Genomic DNA, 17,586 nt, shown 5'->3' with positions numbered 1-17,586 from the left:
GCAAGAATCAGTACTGTTGCCACATGGCTCACTTGATTCAAACTCAGCTTTTTGTCTCCGCTTGCTTTTTCTTATCTGTGTGTGTGTATGTATGTGTGCATGTGTGTGTGCATGTGTGTGTATGAGAGAGAGTGTGTGTGTGTGTGAGAGTATATGAGAGAGAGAGAGTGTGTGTGTGTATGTGTATGCATGTATGTGTGTATGAGAGAGTGTGTGTGTATGAGTGTTTGTGTGTGTGTATGATAGAGTGTGTGTATGAGAGAGAGTGTGTGTGCATGTGTGTGTATGAGAGAGAGAGAGTGTGTGTGTGTGTATGTGAGAGTGTGTGGTGTGTGTGTGTATATGAGAGTGTGTATGTGTGTGCATGTGTGTATGAGAGTGTGTATGAGAGTGTATGTATGTATGTGTGCATGTGTGTATGAGAGAGAGTGAGTGACTGTGTGTATGAGAGAGTGTGTGTGTATATAAGAGTGTGTGTATGTGTGCATGTGTGTATATGAAAGACAGAGTGTGTGTGTGTGTGTGTGTATGAGAGAGTGTGTGTAGCATAGGCATGCACACCTTTGCAGTTGCTTCTCTGCTTCCACTGTGAGGGTGTTGGGGATCAAACTCAGGTCATCAAACTTAACGGAAAGCCCCTTCCCTCCGTGAACCATGGTGCCAGCCCATCTCTGGTTTTATCCTCAAACAAGGTCTCACATAGCCCAGGCTTGCCAGGAATTCAATACAAAACTGTGAATGGTGTTGCATTCTTGAAGTTTGGGCTTACAGACCTATCCTGCCACATCTAGCCCCAGCCTCACTTTCTGAACTTAAATAAAGCACCTGTTGAATCCCTCTTTGACAATGCAGAAGACACTTTGCAGAGTAGAGAGGGGCGAGCATCTGTCACCTGGCTCCGACTGTATCTGTAGGGATCCAGGGTCCTGGAGGAGCCCCGGATACCTATCTGTACCACTCGCTTGCTGTCCAGCAGTCCCTCATCCACACTTCGGCGGAAAGGTGTCCGATGGTAGACCTTGTCCTCCAGAGGTTTGTCCGAGGTGTTGCTGTGGGCACCCACATGCACTAAACCCACAGGGCCATGCCTGGGGGCAAAACAGCATCTCAGAGATCAAAGGTCCAGGCATCCTGCCTGCCTTGCACCTATTTTCTGTGTTCAGCTCACTTAGCACCTAGGAAAAACCAGGCAGAAGCAGACACGACTGGCCTGCCACCAAGAGTTTCAGAGAGAAGGGAGTGGCTCAGGGTGGAGCTCTGTAAAGGCTAAACCAGTCAGAGTCATCTTTTTTTTTTTGTTCTTTTTTTCCGGAGCTGGGGACCAAACCCAGGGCCTTGCACTTCCTAGGCAAGCGCTCTACCACTGAGCTAAATCCCCAACCCCCAGTCAGAGCCATCTTTTCTCCAGCTAAGGCACCAAAGGAGTCTGCTCCTTTCCATCAGCCCTGCAGGACATGACAGATGAACACAGTTCCCACTAGCAAGAGGCTAGAACAGCTTGAGACAAGACTGACCCCATCCCCACACAGAGTCAGGATGCTACCCACATACCCCGCCACCCCCGTTAGGATGTTATCCATGTTCCCTCCCAGAATGCCCAATCAGAATGCTGCCCACATGCCTTCCCTAAAACAAATTCTGAAACTCCCACTTCCACCCTCTACCTTCCTCCAACTAAATCTGCCAAAGCTGACCGGTGTCAGTAGACTTGCACTTACTGAAAAACCTACTTTCTGTTGTCCAGGCAAGGAAGGAGTCTATGGGAGATGGGGGATTGGAGGGGGGATAGGGCCTCCCCTCTGTCAATATTTGTACTTAGCTTGCACAGAAAAACAGATAGAAGGTAGCTGGGGTTACATATCTCACTCAGGACTCACTGGCCAACCGAAAATGTAGTGCGCGTGTAACACGGCAGATGTAGGCCAAGAGAAAGCACGCCAAGCTAATGACTGACAGAGAGAGACACATGGAGTCCAGCCTTAGTTTTGAGCCATAGAAACAAGTCAGTGGGGGATTTCTAATAACCCTTCCATAACCTGCACCCAGTAGCAACTTGGACCTTAGCTCCTGGATGCTGCAACCTTGGAACTTACTCTTTTGCCACGGCTTGCAGTATGGGATATGTGATGGTATGGTCTCCACCTACAGAGAGAAAACAGGACAAACACCAAGACCATCATATGCACCAGCCCCAAAGTCCCCAACGCTGCCACCGTTTTGGGTGTACTACAGAACTGTATCTATAGCTAAATGGCTATGGGTGGCATTCTAAAAGGAAAATGCCTTCCCTGCCTGTTGTATGATCTTTGATCTCACTATGAGATTGTGCTGTTTACCGGAAAAAGCTATTACTAGTCGTGGTGTGGCTCAGGCTTAGTGCACACCTTTAATCCCTCTGGCTGGGATAAGACACACCCTCAGTACACATACACCTTTAATCCCCAAACAATAGAGTTAAACTAGTTTGTAGAAGGAAGCACCCGTGTTTGAAAGTGATGTCAGATTGAGTGGCAGACAAAGTGATGAATCAGAGAAAGATTTTTTTTTTTTTTTGGTTCTTTTTTTCGGAGCTGGGGACCGAACCCAGGGCCTTGCGCTTCCTAGGTAAGCGCTCTACCACTGAGCTAAATCCCCAGCCCCTCAGAGAAAGATTTGACAGAATACAATATGCCCCACTCTGAGGAGAACAGAGAGCAAAGAGAAGTAACTTTAAGAGAGCAATGCAGAGGAGAGAGGCAATTTTCCTGGCAGATTTGTACAGAGACAGGTTGCAGAGAGAGAACAAGATAGACGCAGGTGGAGACAGAATGGGCCGGAGAATGAGAAGGAGCCAGAAGATTAGAACAGATTGCCAAAGTTAGTAATGAGGCCAAGCAGAGCAATTCAGTCAGCGGCCAAGAGAGAAGCCAGATTGAATCAGTCAGCTTGGAGAGGAGTTTGAGCCGGAACAGCTGAATTGAACCAGCCGATCAGAGCTCAGAAAGAAGAAGAAAGGGTGAGATTATTCGACAGCAAGTCTCATAGGCTGAGAACATTCTAGGCCTTGGTAAGATTGTATAGAAGCCTCCAGGACTCGGCCCAGGTTAGCAGCTGGAGGCAGTAAGCCTCCAAGACAACAATTAATCTGTCCAATCAAAGTTACTTTTACAGCCATCGTTTATCAGCAGAGACTGGAGCTGGAGAGATGGCTCAAGCGCGAACTGCTCGACGCTCATCCCTCAGATCATGCAGCTCACAAACCATCTATAACCCCCACTCCAGGGGTCCTAGACCTCTGGCCTTCACAGACACCTGCATTCACGTGCACAAACCCACACTCAGACACAGGAGCAGAAATGACATAAATGAAGACGTATGGGTTGTTCTACAAAACAACTCCACCCCCTGGCTCTCCCTGTAATGGAGTGAATGACGTGTTATGGTAGCTGAGGATCCTGCTTTACCTTTGTTTTGACTTTGTGTGTGTACGTGTGTGTGCGTGTGTGCATGTGTGTGTGTGTATGAAGTGTATGACTGATAGCCTATGTGTGTCGATCAGAGAATACGTAAGAGTGAGTCAGTTCCCTTGAGCTGGAGAGATGGCTCAGTGGTTAAGAGTGCTGACTGCTTGGGGGCTGGAGAGATGGCTCAGTGGTTAAGAGCACTGACTGCTCTTCCAGAGGTCCTGAGTTCAAATCCCAGCAACCACATCGTGGCTCACAACCATCTGTAATGAGATCTGATGCCCTCTTCTGGTATGTCTGAAGACAGCTACAGTGTACTTATTATATATAATAAATAAATCTTAAAAAAAAAAAAAAGAGTGCTGACTGCTCTTCCAGAGGTCCTGAGTTCAAATCCCAGCAACCACAATGGTGGCTCACATGTTACATGGGAATTGAACAACAACCATCTGTAATGGGGTCCAATGCCCTGGTCTGATATGTCTAGAGACATCGACAGTGTACTCATATAAATATAATAAATCTTTTTAAGAAAAGAAAAGAAGAGATTCAGTTCCCTCTTCAATGTGTTCCAGGGAGCAAATTCAGGTCATCGGCATGGCAAGCAGTCTTACACACGGAGTCATCTCTGTGACTCAGATGTTTTACTTTAACTTTTGGTAAAGATTTATCTATTTTTTGTGTGTTTGAGTGTTTTTGCCTGCCTGTGTGTCTCTGCACCTCAGCCATGCCTCGTGCCCTCAGAGATCAGAAGACCTTGAGTCCCCTGGACTTGGGGTTAACAGATATGGCTGTGAGCTGAGACTTGAATCATCTACAGAAACAGCCAGTGTTCTTAGTCCTGAGCCATCCTTCCAGCCCAGAACCTCAATTAAATCTAACACGGTTAGCAGTTTCCCTAGTTTGTTTCTTTACTAACTTGTTAATTTTTGCACTGGGGATTGAACTCAGGGCCCCGCACATGCTGCATAAGTGCTCCAACACGCTAACCTTTGGTTTTTTTGGTTTTCAAGATAGGATTTCTCCATGTAGAGCTGGCTGTTCTGGAACTCTCTGACCTCAAACACCCAGAGATTCACCTGCCTCTGCCTCTCAGGTATCTCATCTTTTTTAGGAAACAATTTTGAGGACTGGGTGACATAGGCACTGAGAACTGAACCCAAATCCTCTTGGGTTCCACAGCACCACCTCTCCAGCCTTGCACAGAAAGGGTTTTGATCATATTTGCACCCCATTCCCCTCTCCTTTCCAACACAGTCTGTCCTAGCTTAGTGCCTCCCCCCAACCCCCTTAGGATTTACTTATTTTGCCTATGTGAGCACAATGTCGCTGTCTTCAGACACACCAGAAGAGGGCATCAGAATCCCATTACAGATGGTTGTGAGCCACCATGTAGATGCTGAGAATTGAACTCAGGACCTCTGGAAGAGCATTAGGTGCTCTTGACCATCTAAGCCATCTCTCCAGCCCTGTGCTGCCGTCCTGTCCTCCTCCTCTTCCTCCTCCTTCTCCTCTTCCTCCTCTTCCTCCTCCTCTTCTTCCTCCTCTTCCTCCTCCTCCTCCTCCTTTTACAAATCTCATTGAGTTTAGCTTCAGGTCCAAAGGAAACTCCATTTCCCCAAACGCTGATGCTCAGACAGAAGCCAGCCTTCCTCAGGAACTTGTGGAACTGGTTCCCCTCTCCCAAATGGAGCCATTTCCCTCCCTAACTGGCAGAGGGACAAGCACGTGCTGGCCTCCAGGCTCCCTCAGCAGTACAGACGCCATTACACAGTTCAGAGTCCACGCCAACCTCCCAGACTTCTCAGCTCCGTCCTCCCCTACCCTAAACATCCCCAGCTCACAGGCTTCCTTCCCCCACCTCCCCCATCTCCTTATAGTCCTGCTTTCTCTTTCTTGGTCTCTGCTCCTTCTCTTTCGCCCGCTCTCTTGGTTTTCCTTTCTTGGTCTCTCTCTTTCCCTCTCTCTGTTTCTCTCCTCTGCCTTCAGCCTTCCTTTTATCTCTGCTGTGACCTCTTCCAGGTATCTCTGACTCCCCCACCTCATCTGCAATAACGACCATCTCCTTATCAGCACCACAGAGTAGACATGTTAGCGGCCATACATTTAGTGTTGCCTGTACATATCTAGGTATGGAGGTATGTTGTTATTTGCCAAAACTGTCTTTTTACTTTTTCCTCCACTTTTTTGAATCTTGTGACAGGATCTCACCAAGTTGCCCAGGCTAGCCTGGAATTCACTCAGAAGTAGACTGGCTGGGGTTGGGGATTTAGCTCAGTGGTAGAGCGCTTGCCTAGGAAGCGCAAGGACCTGGGTTTGGTCCCCAGCTCGGGGAAAAAAAGAACCAAAAAAAAAAAAAAAAAAAAAAAAAAGAAAGACCCTCTCGAAATTCTCACAGTCACTAGAAATGTTTTTTGTCTGTCAAGTTGAGAAGCTACAACTGAGCCCCTCTTGATAGCTTTCTCCAGGCCTGGGGTGGAAGGCTGGGAGGAGGGTGAGGGAGTGAGGGAGAGGATGACAGGGCTGAGATGGAGGACTGGGAGGAGGGTGAGAAGTCTAAGATAAAAGGCTGGGAGGAAGGGAGGAGAGGAAGATGCTAGATTAGAGTTAGAGGACTGAGAAGAAGGTGAAGAAGCTGGGCGACATACATGCAAGGTAGAACATTCGAAAGAAACCAAGAGAGAGAGAGAGAGAGGAAGAAAGAAGAAAAGAAAAAGAAAAATCTACAACTTAAGTAACTGTGATCAATAAGAGATCAATACATTCGGTCCCCAGCTCCGAAAAAAAGAACCAAAAAAAAAAAAGAAAAAGAGATCAATACTATCATACGTAAGATAGTAACTTTTTTTTTTTTTTAATCCATGCAAAAAGAAGCTCTTGAATGAACAAGAAAACCAGTAACACAGATTCCCCTAGTCACACTGGGCTTGAAGCAAAAGCAGGGAAGAGGTTAACTTATCGTCCTGCTTTATCGATTTGACTGTTGATTTTCTGCCCCTGGACAAATGCCTCACAGGCCTTACCCTACTTTACCCGTCATCCTCTCGTTTTGTTTTGTTTTCCTGAGAAAGGGTCTGATTATGGAGCCTCCATGCCAGGCCTCCCAAAATATTAAATATCCTTTCCCCTGGGACTAAAATGAATGAATTCATGGTTCACTTTTCCTTCTGGGTCCCTGTTCAAAGTAGCTTCCCCTGGAGAAACAGCTGCCCATCGGCCCATATTGAATAACCACCCTCCCCTACCACCACAGAGAAGCGGCACTTGCCCTTGGCGGGAGCCTTTACCCAAGGTCAGAGGAATGCAGCCAGTTGCTAGGATGTTCTGATAGGCCTCTCGGATTAGCCGGCAGCTGTCCTGAAGGTTGTAGAGATTGACGTTCACATTGCCTAGGTCTGCAACCCTGAGGGACTGGAAGGGGAGGGCTCCCGTGCTGGGATTGACAGTCCCCAGCATCAGTGACTCCTCCCGGATGCGACGGGGTCCAAATCTGGAGAAGAAGAATCATTTACGTTGTCAGCTGCCACACAGTTCCGAAGGCTCTCTGCGCCTAGATGGCTCTTAATATTTGGGACAGGTGACCCTGTGCTGTGGGATCACCTTCTTAGCTTATAACCACTAGCAAGCAAGAACACCTCGTCCCACAGCCTGCAAAAGCATGTCTAGATATTACCAGATGTCACCACTGGGTCTAAAACAACCCCCTCTGAGAACCATTCATCTGCTCATATTTGAGCCTTCAAAAAAACAAAACAAAACAAAACAAAACAAAACAAAAAAATAACTTAGAGATTTTAGTTTTTCATTGTTTGTTTGACGGGGTCTTGCTATGTTGCCCAAGCTGGCCTAAAACTCACTGCGTAGCCCAAGATGGCCTCAAACTCTCAATCCTTCTGCCTCAGCCTCCAGAGCACTGGAATTACCAGCATGCACAACCACAGCAGGCTGTGTTTCTGATCATGTTGAGGTTATTACTTTTCCACCTACTTTAGTATCTGAGGGTGATTTTTTTTTTTTTTTTTTTGGTTCTTTTTTTTCGGAGCTGGGGACCGAACCCAGGGCCTTGCGCTTCCTAGGTAAGCACTCTACCACTGAGCTAAATCCCCAGTCCCGTGATTTTTTTTAATACCCAGATGGCTCCGTCAGTAAAGCACTTAGCATATAAGTGGAAGGGTCCAGTTTTGATCCCTAGAACCCATATAGGGTGACACCCATTTGGAATCCCAGCACTGGGGAATCAGGACCAGTTAATAAGGGATCCGAGGCCACCAGCCTAGCCTACCCCAGTGTCTTAGTCAGGGTTTCTATTCCTGCACAAACATCACGACCAAGAAGCAAGTTGGGGAGGAAAGGGTTTATTCAGCTCACACTTCCAAGTCAGGACTGGAACTCAAGCAGGTCAGGAAGCAGAGGCCACGGAGGCCACAGAGGGGTGCTGCTTCCTGGCTTGCACCCCCTGGCTTGCTCAGCCTGCTTTCTTATAGAACCCAGGACCACCAGCCCAGGGATGGCACCACCCACAATGGGCTGGGCCCTCCCCCCTTGATCACTAATTGAGAAAATGCCTTACAGCTGGATCTCATGGAGGCATTGCCTCAAGGGAGGCTCCTTTCTCTGTGATAACTCCAGCTGGTGTCAGGTTGACACACAAAACCAGCCAGTGCACCCATGAATTCAAGGCCAATGAGAGACCACCTTCTCAAACAAGTCAGTGACGCAGAAGATGAGTCAGTGGGTTGTCCCCAGTCTCTCCCCACGTGCATGTATATGAGCATGCACACAGACGCATTGAGCACATATATGAATTAAACATTTTTTTTCAAAAGAGGGTTTCTCTGAGTAACCAAGCCCTGGCTGTCCTGGAACACTGGCCTTGAACTCACAGAGATCTGCCTGCTTCTGCCTCCCAAGTGTTGGGATTAAAGCCATGCACCGCCATGCCTGGCTTCAGTGAAATGTTTTTTTAAAGGGACTGGAGAGATGGCTCATCAGTTAGGAGCACTGGCTGCAGAAGATCCGAATTTGGTTTCTAGCACACACACGGCAGCATGCAATTGTCCTTACCTCAAGTTCCAGAAACATCCAACACTGTCCTTGTCTGGCTACTTGATATCAGGCAGAGATGTGGTGTGCAAACCATACATGCAGACAAAAGCATGTGTTCACATAAAATATATATATATATTTTTTTTGGTTCTTTTTTTTCGGAGCTGGGGACCGAACCCAGGGCCTTGCGCTTCCTAGGTAAGCGCTCTACCACTGAGCTAAATCCCCAGCCCCTAAAATAAATATTTTTACAAATTTAGTCTGCCCTTAATCCCAGGACTTGAGAGGCAGGGTCAGGTGGATCTCTGTGAGTTCGAGGCCAGCCTGGTCTACATAACAAGTTCCAGGACAGCCAGGACTGTTACCCAGAGAAACCTGTCTTAAAAATTATTTTTAAAGTGCCAGCCAGTGACATACTGACTCTACTTTGTGCTCTGCCTGTTTGTCTTTTGACGCTGGAGATCAAACCCAGGGCTCCTCAAAAGCAGAGAAAGGGTTTTGTCCCTCCATCCCCAGATTAAAAAGCCTGCCCACCACCACATTTATAGAAGAGATTAGATAACTCCAGTTTCTGTTTCCTGGTCGTTAGACTAACGATGCTCTCATTTAGTTGATGGTGTGGTTGTAAAAATTAAACAAAGTCATCTTTGCAAAATGTTCTGGGTTCCTTGACATTTAAGAAAAGACAGCTTTGAAAATCCAGCTCGATACAGTCAGACGTAATGGGTCAAAGCGGAAACGGCCGATGCTTACTAATTAAGAAAATAGATTTTATGTCTTTTGACTTAGTGATAGCTAGAGGTGTGAGGAAGGGACAACCAACAACTTCTGTTCTCGAATTCGCATCCCAGTGAAACTCCCTGGTTTACTAATGAAGTCCAGGCCGGTGTTTCTGAGCTGCCTCTTCTTCCTGGCGTAACCAGAGTATACCCATTCTGGACCACTAAGGACCCTGAGATATCATGACTGACTGGCCTTCCAATTCCGTGCTAAGCCCTTGGCTTTGCTTCTTGAGGGAGGAGAGAAACCAGTTTCTCCAATGCCCTCTCTGATCCCAAAAAGACCTGGATGAAAAGGTGATCGCCCGCGTGCTTTCTGCACTCCTGGCTCCTGTGCCCAGCCACGTGTCCCCAGCCCAGGTGCTTCAGCCTTACCTTGCCCCGGGCCGGTTGGAAGTTCCGGTATCCAGAGGCACACCGACGAAAGCAGCATCCAGCCCCTCGGGGGAGGACTGCAGGGGCAAGTGCATCATGGAACAGACGCGTACCGGCTGTACCTGTGACTCAGAGCTAGGGGACGGGTGATGTAGGGTATCTGAGGTATCTGAAGCCTGGCGGGTCCCAGGACAGAAGAGCCCCGCAGAGGCACGCCACGTGACCACCCCAGACCCCGCACCCCGGACCCAGCTGGACTTCAGCAGCTGCAGCATGCCGCCTATTGAGGAGCCCAACCAGGCCTGTGTGCCAGCCCCCAGTTGCAGGGCTCAAAGGGCAGGGACACCCTGGGATCAAAGAGGCTGGGAGGGCCCCAAAGCCCAAGCGTTTTTTCCAGCTGCCCATCTGTGGACTTCAGCCCCTGGATAGTCAATGAGCCAGGTTGGGGCTCTCCATTCATGCCCACCTGCACTGCCCCAGGTTTGTCATTGCAAGGATCCCCTCCCCCACCCCCAACATCTGGCCTTTGGCTGTCCTATTCAGAGTAATTTTATTTCGCTTTGCTTGTTGTTGTTGTTGTTTTTGTTTTGTGAACAAATGGTTTTGTTCTGTAGCCCAGGCTAATCCGGAACTTATGTAGCCCAGGTTGGCTTTTAGTGCTGAGTTAACAGGCTCAACAAAAGTAACGTTGTGTTGTTGTTTCTTTGTTGCTGTTTCAAGGCAGCACAGGCTGGCCTCCAGATCGTCCTGTAGCTGAAGACGACTTTGAACTCCTGATTCTTCTGTCTCTACCTCTCAAACCCTGAGATTACACAGTTCTAGATAATACATATATGTATATCAATATGTCAATATATATCAATATATCAACATCTATATCTATGTGTGTGGTGTGTGCGTGTGTGTGTGTAGTGTGTGTATATATAGTGTGTGTATGTGTGTGTAGTGTGTGTGTGTAGTGTGTTTGTGTAGTGTGTGTAGTGTGTAGTGTGTGTGTGTAGTGTGTTTGTGTAGTGTGTGTAGTGTGTGTGTGTTGTGTGTGTAGTGTGTGTGTTTGTATAGTGTGTGTATGTGTGTGTATAGTGTGTGTGTAGTGTGTGTGTATGTGTGTGTTGTGTGTGTAGTGTGTGTAGTGTGTTTGTGTAGTGTGTGTAGTGTGTAGTGTGTGTGTATGTGTGTGTGTAGTGCATATATATGTATGTATGTGTGTATGTGTGTATGTGTGTATGTGTGTAGTGCATATATATGTATGTATGTATGTGTGTGTGTGTGTGTAGTGTGTGTGTGTGTGTGTTAAAAAATGTCTTGAGGTCTACAGAGATGGCTCAGAAAGAAAGAGCCCACATCATCAGGAGGTTGAGAACTACTACACACATACATACACACTGACACAAAAACAAACACATAAATACAAGATGAGAAGAAAAAAAGAAATATTTGGGGGTGGGATTCTCAGGAAACAGAACTCTTTTTTTTTTTTTTAAATTGAGACAGGGTGCCCCGTCTTGGAGCTCACGATGTAGACTAGGTTCCCCTCAGATCATAGAGCTCCACCTGCCTCAGCACAGAATAAAAGCATTTGACACCAGGTTCGGTATAATTTTTTTTTCTTTTTCTTTTCTTTTTTTCGGAGCTGGGGACCGAACCCAGGGCCTTGTGCTTGCTAGGCAAGCGCTCTACCACTGAGCTAAATCCCCAACCCATATTTTTTTTTTTCCTTAAAGGATAGCCAGGGGTGGGATATTTGCATCATACCTGCAAAGGCCTTCAGTTGTACTCTGAGTAAAGAGAATATGAAAGGACATTACAGCTGGGCATTGTGGTGTCAGCTTTTAATCCAAGTCCTCAGAAGGCAGACGGGGAAGGGTCTCAGTGAGTTTGAAATCAGCCTGGTTTACACTGGGAGCACTAGCTCCATCTACATTACACAGCAGCATCCTGTGGCTGTTGTCGTTGTTGTTGTTGTTGTTGTTGTTTGGGTTGGTTGATTGGTTGGATGGCTTGGGGGTTTTTTTGTTTGTTTTTGTTTTAATGGATTTATTTAATGTATGTGAGTACACTGTCTCTGTCTTCAGACACACCAGAAGCAGGCATCAAATCCTATTCCAGATGGTCATGAGCCACCGTGTGGAACTCAGGACCTCTGGAAGAGCAGTCAGTGCTCTTAACCACTGAGCCATCTCTCCAGCCCTGGCTTGGTTTTTGAATACAGGGTTTCTTTCTCTGTGTGGCCCTGGCTGTCCTGGACCTCTCTCTGTAGACCAGGCTGACCTAGAACTCAGAGATCAACAGGCAGTGCTGGGATTAAAGGTCTGCACCATCGCTGCCTGTTGTGACATCCTAGTTTGTTTTTAAACTCTGTAATTCATTACAAATAATTTACTATTGAGCTGTAGAGAAAGGCACAATACCAGCAAGTCTGCTAGAGAGCTGTCCTCTCCTTAATTCTAAGGAAGGAAAAAAGAAAAAAATCCCTCAGGGGGAGGGGAGGAATAAGATGGCCCAGTCGGGGGGGGGGGGGGGGGGTTGGGGATTTAGCTCAGTGGTAGAGCACTTGCCTAGCAACCGCAAGGCCCTGGGTTCGGTCCCCAGCTCCGAAAAAAAGAAAAAAAAAAAAAAAAAGATGGCCCAGTCAGTGAAGGCATCAGCTGGCAAGCTGAACAAACTGGGCTCAATCCAGAAGAGAGCTGACTCCTAAAAGTTGTCCTCTAACCGCCACAGGAGCGTCATGGCACACATGCACACACATACACAAAATAAATGTGGGAAAAAAAGACCCGCGCCGAACAGGTGCAACGTGTGAGACACTTGGTATTTTGTTTAAATGAATCAAAAGGAACTGGGTGAGCCAGGCGGTGGTGGCCTTGAATCCCAGCACTCAGGAGGCAGAGGCAGGCAGAGCTCTGTGAGTTCAAGGCCAGCCTGGTCTATAGAGTGAGTTCTTGACCGGTTAGAAAGAGAACCCGTGACTTGCCTTGATGCAAAGGGTCACACATTAAGCTCCTCCACAGGGCTCACTCTAGGATGGACAAGGGAAAACAGGACAGAGTTCTCTGAGGCCGGTCAGTAATGGGTGTTCAGTATTAGAGGAGGCTTCTAAGAAGTCTATTTTCCAGAACAAATAAAATAACCCGTTCCTCTCCATACCAATTCTTTTTTTTTTTTTTTTTCCGGAGCTGGGGACCGAACCCAGGGCCTTGCGCTTCCTAGGCAAGCACTCTACCACTGAGCTAAATCCCCAACCCCCTCCATACCAATTCTAACATGGTTTCTTTCCAGTCCCTGAACAGCTTGTTTTCTCACGACTGGTTTTCTTTTCATTCATCTCATGAATATGTATGGCAACCACTGTGCATCGGGCACATTGTGCCCATGACTGGAGAAACCCTCCCTCCTCATGCCCGAAGCATGGCCTTCGGAACGGATGTTCTGGTGTTTCTCCACCTCCCTGCTTTCCTCAAGACAATCTCTTTTCATACTGAAGTGATGCTTTTCTTCTGCAGACAGAGGACTCTCTCATTCGGGGAAGCTTCTGCAGTCTGATATCCCATCCTGTCATCCCCACAAAGAGGCACCAGCTCAGCTTTGAAACATCTGCTGATGTCACCTCAGAGGCCAAATGAAAGTTAAAAGTGGAGCCAGGTGTGATGGTGCCCACCTGCAAGCCCAGGTGTGGTGGTGCCCACCTCCAACCCCAGGTGTGGTGATATACACCTGTAACCCCAACACTCAGGAGGCAGAGCAGGTGGATCTCTGAGTTCAAGGCCAGCCTGGACTACAAAGAGTTTTCCAGGGAAGCTTGAAGAAAGAAAGAAAGGAAGAAAGAAAAAAGAAAGAAAGAAAGAAACAAACAAACAAACAAACAAACAGGGGCTGGAGAGACGACTCTTTCAGAGGACCTAGGTTCAATTCCTAGCAGGGTAGCTCAGCTCACCACCTTCTATAACTTTAGCTCCAGGCATCTGACATCTGATGCCCTCTTCTGGCCTCCATCATCACCAAGAATGTGAGAAGCGCGCACACACACACACACACACACACACACACACACACACACACACACACACACACGCAGGCAAAACCATATACATAAAAATAAATTAAAAATAAACTTAAAAAAGAAGCCTACCTCAAGGTACTCCTTGTCAACATTTAAAATAAATGTGTGTGTGTGTGTGTGTGTGTGTATGTGTGTGTGTGCGCGCGTGTGATCTTACAAAAAACAAGAACAGGGGTTGGGGATTTAGCTCAGTGGTAGAGCGCTTGCCTAGCAAGCGCAAGGCCCTGGGTTCGGTCCCCAGCTCCGAAAAAAAGAAAAGAAAAAAAAAAAACAAGAACAAAATGAACAAAATGCCCACCCCAGGGCCTACTGGAACAGTGTGTTCAGAGGACACAGGAGAATGAGCCAGTAATTGGAAAACAGCTGGTGGGGAACAGGCACCCATGCTGGTGTCTGGGGGTTCTGGGCAGAGCAGCCCAGGCAGCCAATCCTAGTCCATGTCCCCTGTGTTTGCCCATGTCCAGCTGGAGAGCCATTTTGAACAGAGTTCAAGCTAACTGTGGGTGACCGACTCAGTAACACAAGAGCAGAGTGATGTCACACATACCTAATGTCTGAGGTGCACAGACATTGGCTGGGGGCAATGACCAAGCAGACAGCAGCCTGGAAGCAAAGGTGTTTCAAATCAGAGCTCCGAAATACTTTTTCTTCGAAACTATGACTTTCTTTCACCACCATCCCCTAGTTTACGTCAATGGAATGTCCAATAGAAGAAAATGGATAGCGTATAGTTCCCATCCATCTTTCCTCATCCCCCAGTGCTGCGGATGGAAAGCCAGCATTCTTCCAATGAACTACACTCGGGGGCCTTATAGTCTCCTCTATGCAACAGGAAGGCCTTGTCCCTGCAAACTCTAGGCTCCAATACAGGCTTCATTCTCTCGGCTGGCCAGAGGGCTGCTCTGAACCTTGTACAAATCAGGTAAATGCTGTGTGAATGATTGACAGGATCTGAGGCTGTGCAGATCCACTCCAGAGGTGATGACGGCTTTGGAAAAACAAACATGTACCAGTGCCAGTGGGCACCAGAGTGTGAAGAAATGCCTGTGTGGGTCCCTCTGACCTGTTCTGTGAGGTAAGGCTTCTGGAGGAGTCAGCGCTTTGAACTTGTCTCTGCTTGTGGAAACACAGACATGACCGCAGCGTGGCAAGACCAGTTCGATGTACAGCTCAGGAGGATACCGAGTTGTTATCAGCAACACCTCTGTCCTTCTGCCCTCTGTTTTGCTTTAACTTGGCTTTTTTTCCTACTTAGTCCAGGCTCATCTCCAACTGTCAGTCCTCCTGCATCGTTTTCCTCAGTGCTACAATTCCAGGTGGACAGCACCATGCCGGGCTAATGCCTTTTTTTTGCTTGCTTGTTTTGTTTTCCAAGACAATGTTTCCCTTCGGAGCCCTGGCTGTCCTGGAACTAGTTTTTTTAGACCACCCTGGGACCCGCCCCTGCCTCCCAAATCCTGGGATTAAAGGCATGGACCTCTACACCGGGCTAGGCTCTGTGTATCTGAGGTTCATGGAGACCAGAACAGGGTGTCAGATCTCCTGGAACTGGAGTTACGAATGGAAACTGGGGCCTCTGGAAGTGCTCTTACTGCTTAGAGGTCTCCCCGGCCTCTATAACGTCTGTAAAGCCATGCTTAAGAATATTAGTCCTCCTTCTGCTGCTGTAACAAAATACCTGAAGCCAGTTACTTAATGAAGCTGTGGGGTTGGTTCCCAGCATGGTATAAATCCATGTCTGGTGGCTTGTGCATTTATAACAGCATTTGAGAGGCAGGGGTGGGAAGATCTGGAGTTCGAGGTTATCCTGGGCTACAGAAGGAGTTTGGGGGGGGGGGGGCGCATGGGGCTGGAGAGATGGTTCAATGGTTAGAGCACTGACTGTTCTTCCAGAGGTCCTGAGTTTAAATCCCAGCAACCACATGGTGGCTCACAACCATCTGTAATGAGATCTGATGCCCTCTTCTTCTGGTGTGTCTGAAGACAGCTACAGTGTACTTATATATAAATAAATAAATCTTAAAAAAAAAAAAAAAGGAGTTCGGGGGTGGCCTGGGATACATGTGACCCCAAGGGAGAGAAGGAGGAGACCAGGAAGAGGGATCCAGTTTTGGAGGGCAGAAATTGGACAACACTATCAGGTCAGGCTCTTTTTTTTTCCGGAGCTGGGGACTGAACCCAGGGCCTTGCACTTGCTAGGCAAGCGCTCTACCACTGAGCTAAATCTCCAACCCCCAGGTCAGGCTCTTTTTTTTGGTTCTTTTTTTTTTTTTTTTTCTGGAGCTGGGGACCGAACCCAGGGCCTTGCGCTTCCTAGGTAAGCACTCTACCACTGAGCTAAATCCCCAGCCCCCCAGGTCAGGCTCTTAAAGAAGGCTTTGGGATGGAAGGCGGTGTCCAACCGCTGGCAGCACTCTGGAGTGACCAGGCGGGAAACAGGAAGCAAAAGGGTGAGGAAGGGTGGGGACAGTCTTTTCCTAACATCTTATTCTCTTGGAAACAAACCTGCGTGTCCTGAGAAGTAGTCTTATCTCTTCATTGATTACACCCCCAATAAATGACTTGTTTCCCATTAGACCTGTGCCTCATTAAGCCACACAGACACGCAATCCTTCCAGGGACAAAGAGCATCAAACCAGAGCGTCATGAATTCATTTCATTGTCATATAAAAACAAACATCCAATCATATTTGGATGAAAAGGCAGACAACAGGGCTGGAGAGATGGCTCAGTGGGTAAGAGCGCTGACTGCTCTTCCAGAGGTCCTGAGTTCAATTCCCAGCAATCACATGGTGGCTCACAATCACCTGTAATGGGATCTGATGCCCTCTTCTGGTGTGTCTGAAGACAGCTACAGTGTACTCATATAAATAAAATAAATATTAAAAAAAAGATTAAAAAAAAAAAAGAAGAAGAAAAGGCAGACAACTGCAGTGGAGCTAGGGCCCAGCATCAGGAGAGAGATTGGTTCACAACAGTACAGCATAGCAAGGAGGACTTTGTACCCAAAAAGTGGGGCTGGGGGTGGTCCACAGAGGGGAATTACCAAGAGGAATGTTATGGGCTGTTCTGGTTCCATGCTGTTGCTGGTATAAAACTCCCTGACCAAAAGCAGCTTAGGGAAGAAGGGGTTTGTGTCAGCTTAGAGATCACTGTCCATCACTGAGGGAAGTCGAGGCAGGAACTTGAAATCAAGCCTGCTTGCCAGTCCACCCAACACTCTGACCAACAAACTCACTCACAGCTAAGGAGGTATATAGCAAGAGTGGTGGTGGACAGCGCTTGCTGGCTCACTGAGGCTCATGCTTTCCTATAGAGCCCAGGACCACCTGCCTAGGGATGGTGACGCCCATAGTGGGTTGGGTCCTCCCACATCATTTATCAATAAAGATGACTTCCCACACACATGCCACAAGCCAATCTGGTCTAAGGAATTTCTCAGTTGAGACGCCCTTCTCAGGTGAGTCTAGGCTATATCAAACAGGATGAACCGACCTAACAGGGTTCTTGCTGAAGGTTGAATGATATGACATCACAGCAGGATGGTGGAGGAGGAAGTAAGAAGACATTGAGTGTGATCAGACACCCAGGGCGGGGACTTCTAGCTATATCCAGTTCTGTAGTGTTCTTTGCTACAACTTGACTTTACACCTGTAATCTCAGACTCAGGCGTGAGGATCCGGACTTTCTGGAACTGCCTAGAAACAAGAGGTGGGAAAGGCTTGACTTGTTTCCCTTGTTGTTGTTGTTGTTAGTTTTGTTTGATTGTTTGTTTGTTTGTTTGTTTTTTGGTTTGTTTGTTTTTTGAGACATAGTCCGAGCTGGCCTGGAATTCTTGTAGACCAGTGGCCAGTGTTACCTCAAACTCACAGAGATCAGCCAG

The 17,586-nt window shown here is 47.5% G+C and overlaps 1 protein-coding gene across 6 annotated transcripts in view; it reads right to left on the bottom strand.

The window, feature by feature from the left end:
- Agmat (agmatinase) overlaps positions 1-17,586 on the bottom strand; it is a 39,301-nt gene that overhangs the window by 4,048 nt on the left and 17,667 nt on the right. For 4 of the 6 annotated variants that reach the window (XM_087548494.1, XM_087548493.1, XM_087548492.1 and 1 more), the window contains exons 3-5: positions 6,731-6,933; positions 2,094-2,142; positions 893-1,088 (exon numbers count right to left, since the gene is read on the bottom strand). In XM_087548494.1, coding sequence (XP_087404620.1) covers positions 893-1,088; positions 2,094-2,142; positions 6,731-6,899 — 414 coding nt within the window. In that variant the 5' untranslated portion in view covers positions 6,900-6,933. 6 annotated transcript variants of the gene reach the window in all.

This window comes from Rattus norvegicus, chromosome 5 (genome assembly GCF_021556685.1).
Source record: "Rattus norvegicus strain SHRSP/BbbUtx chromosome 5, alternate assembly SHRSP_T2T, whole genome shotgun sequence".
Lineage (NCBI taxonomy): Eukaryota > Metazoa > Chordata > Mammalia > Rodentia > Muridae > Rattus > Rattus norvegicus.
This window is presented reverse-complemented; position numbering and strand designations above follow the sequence as displayed.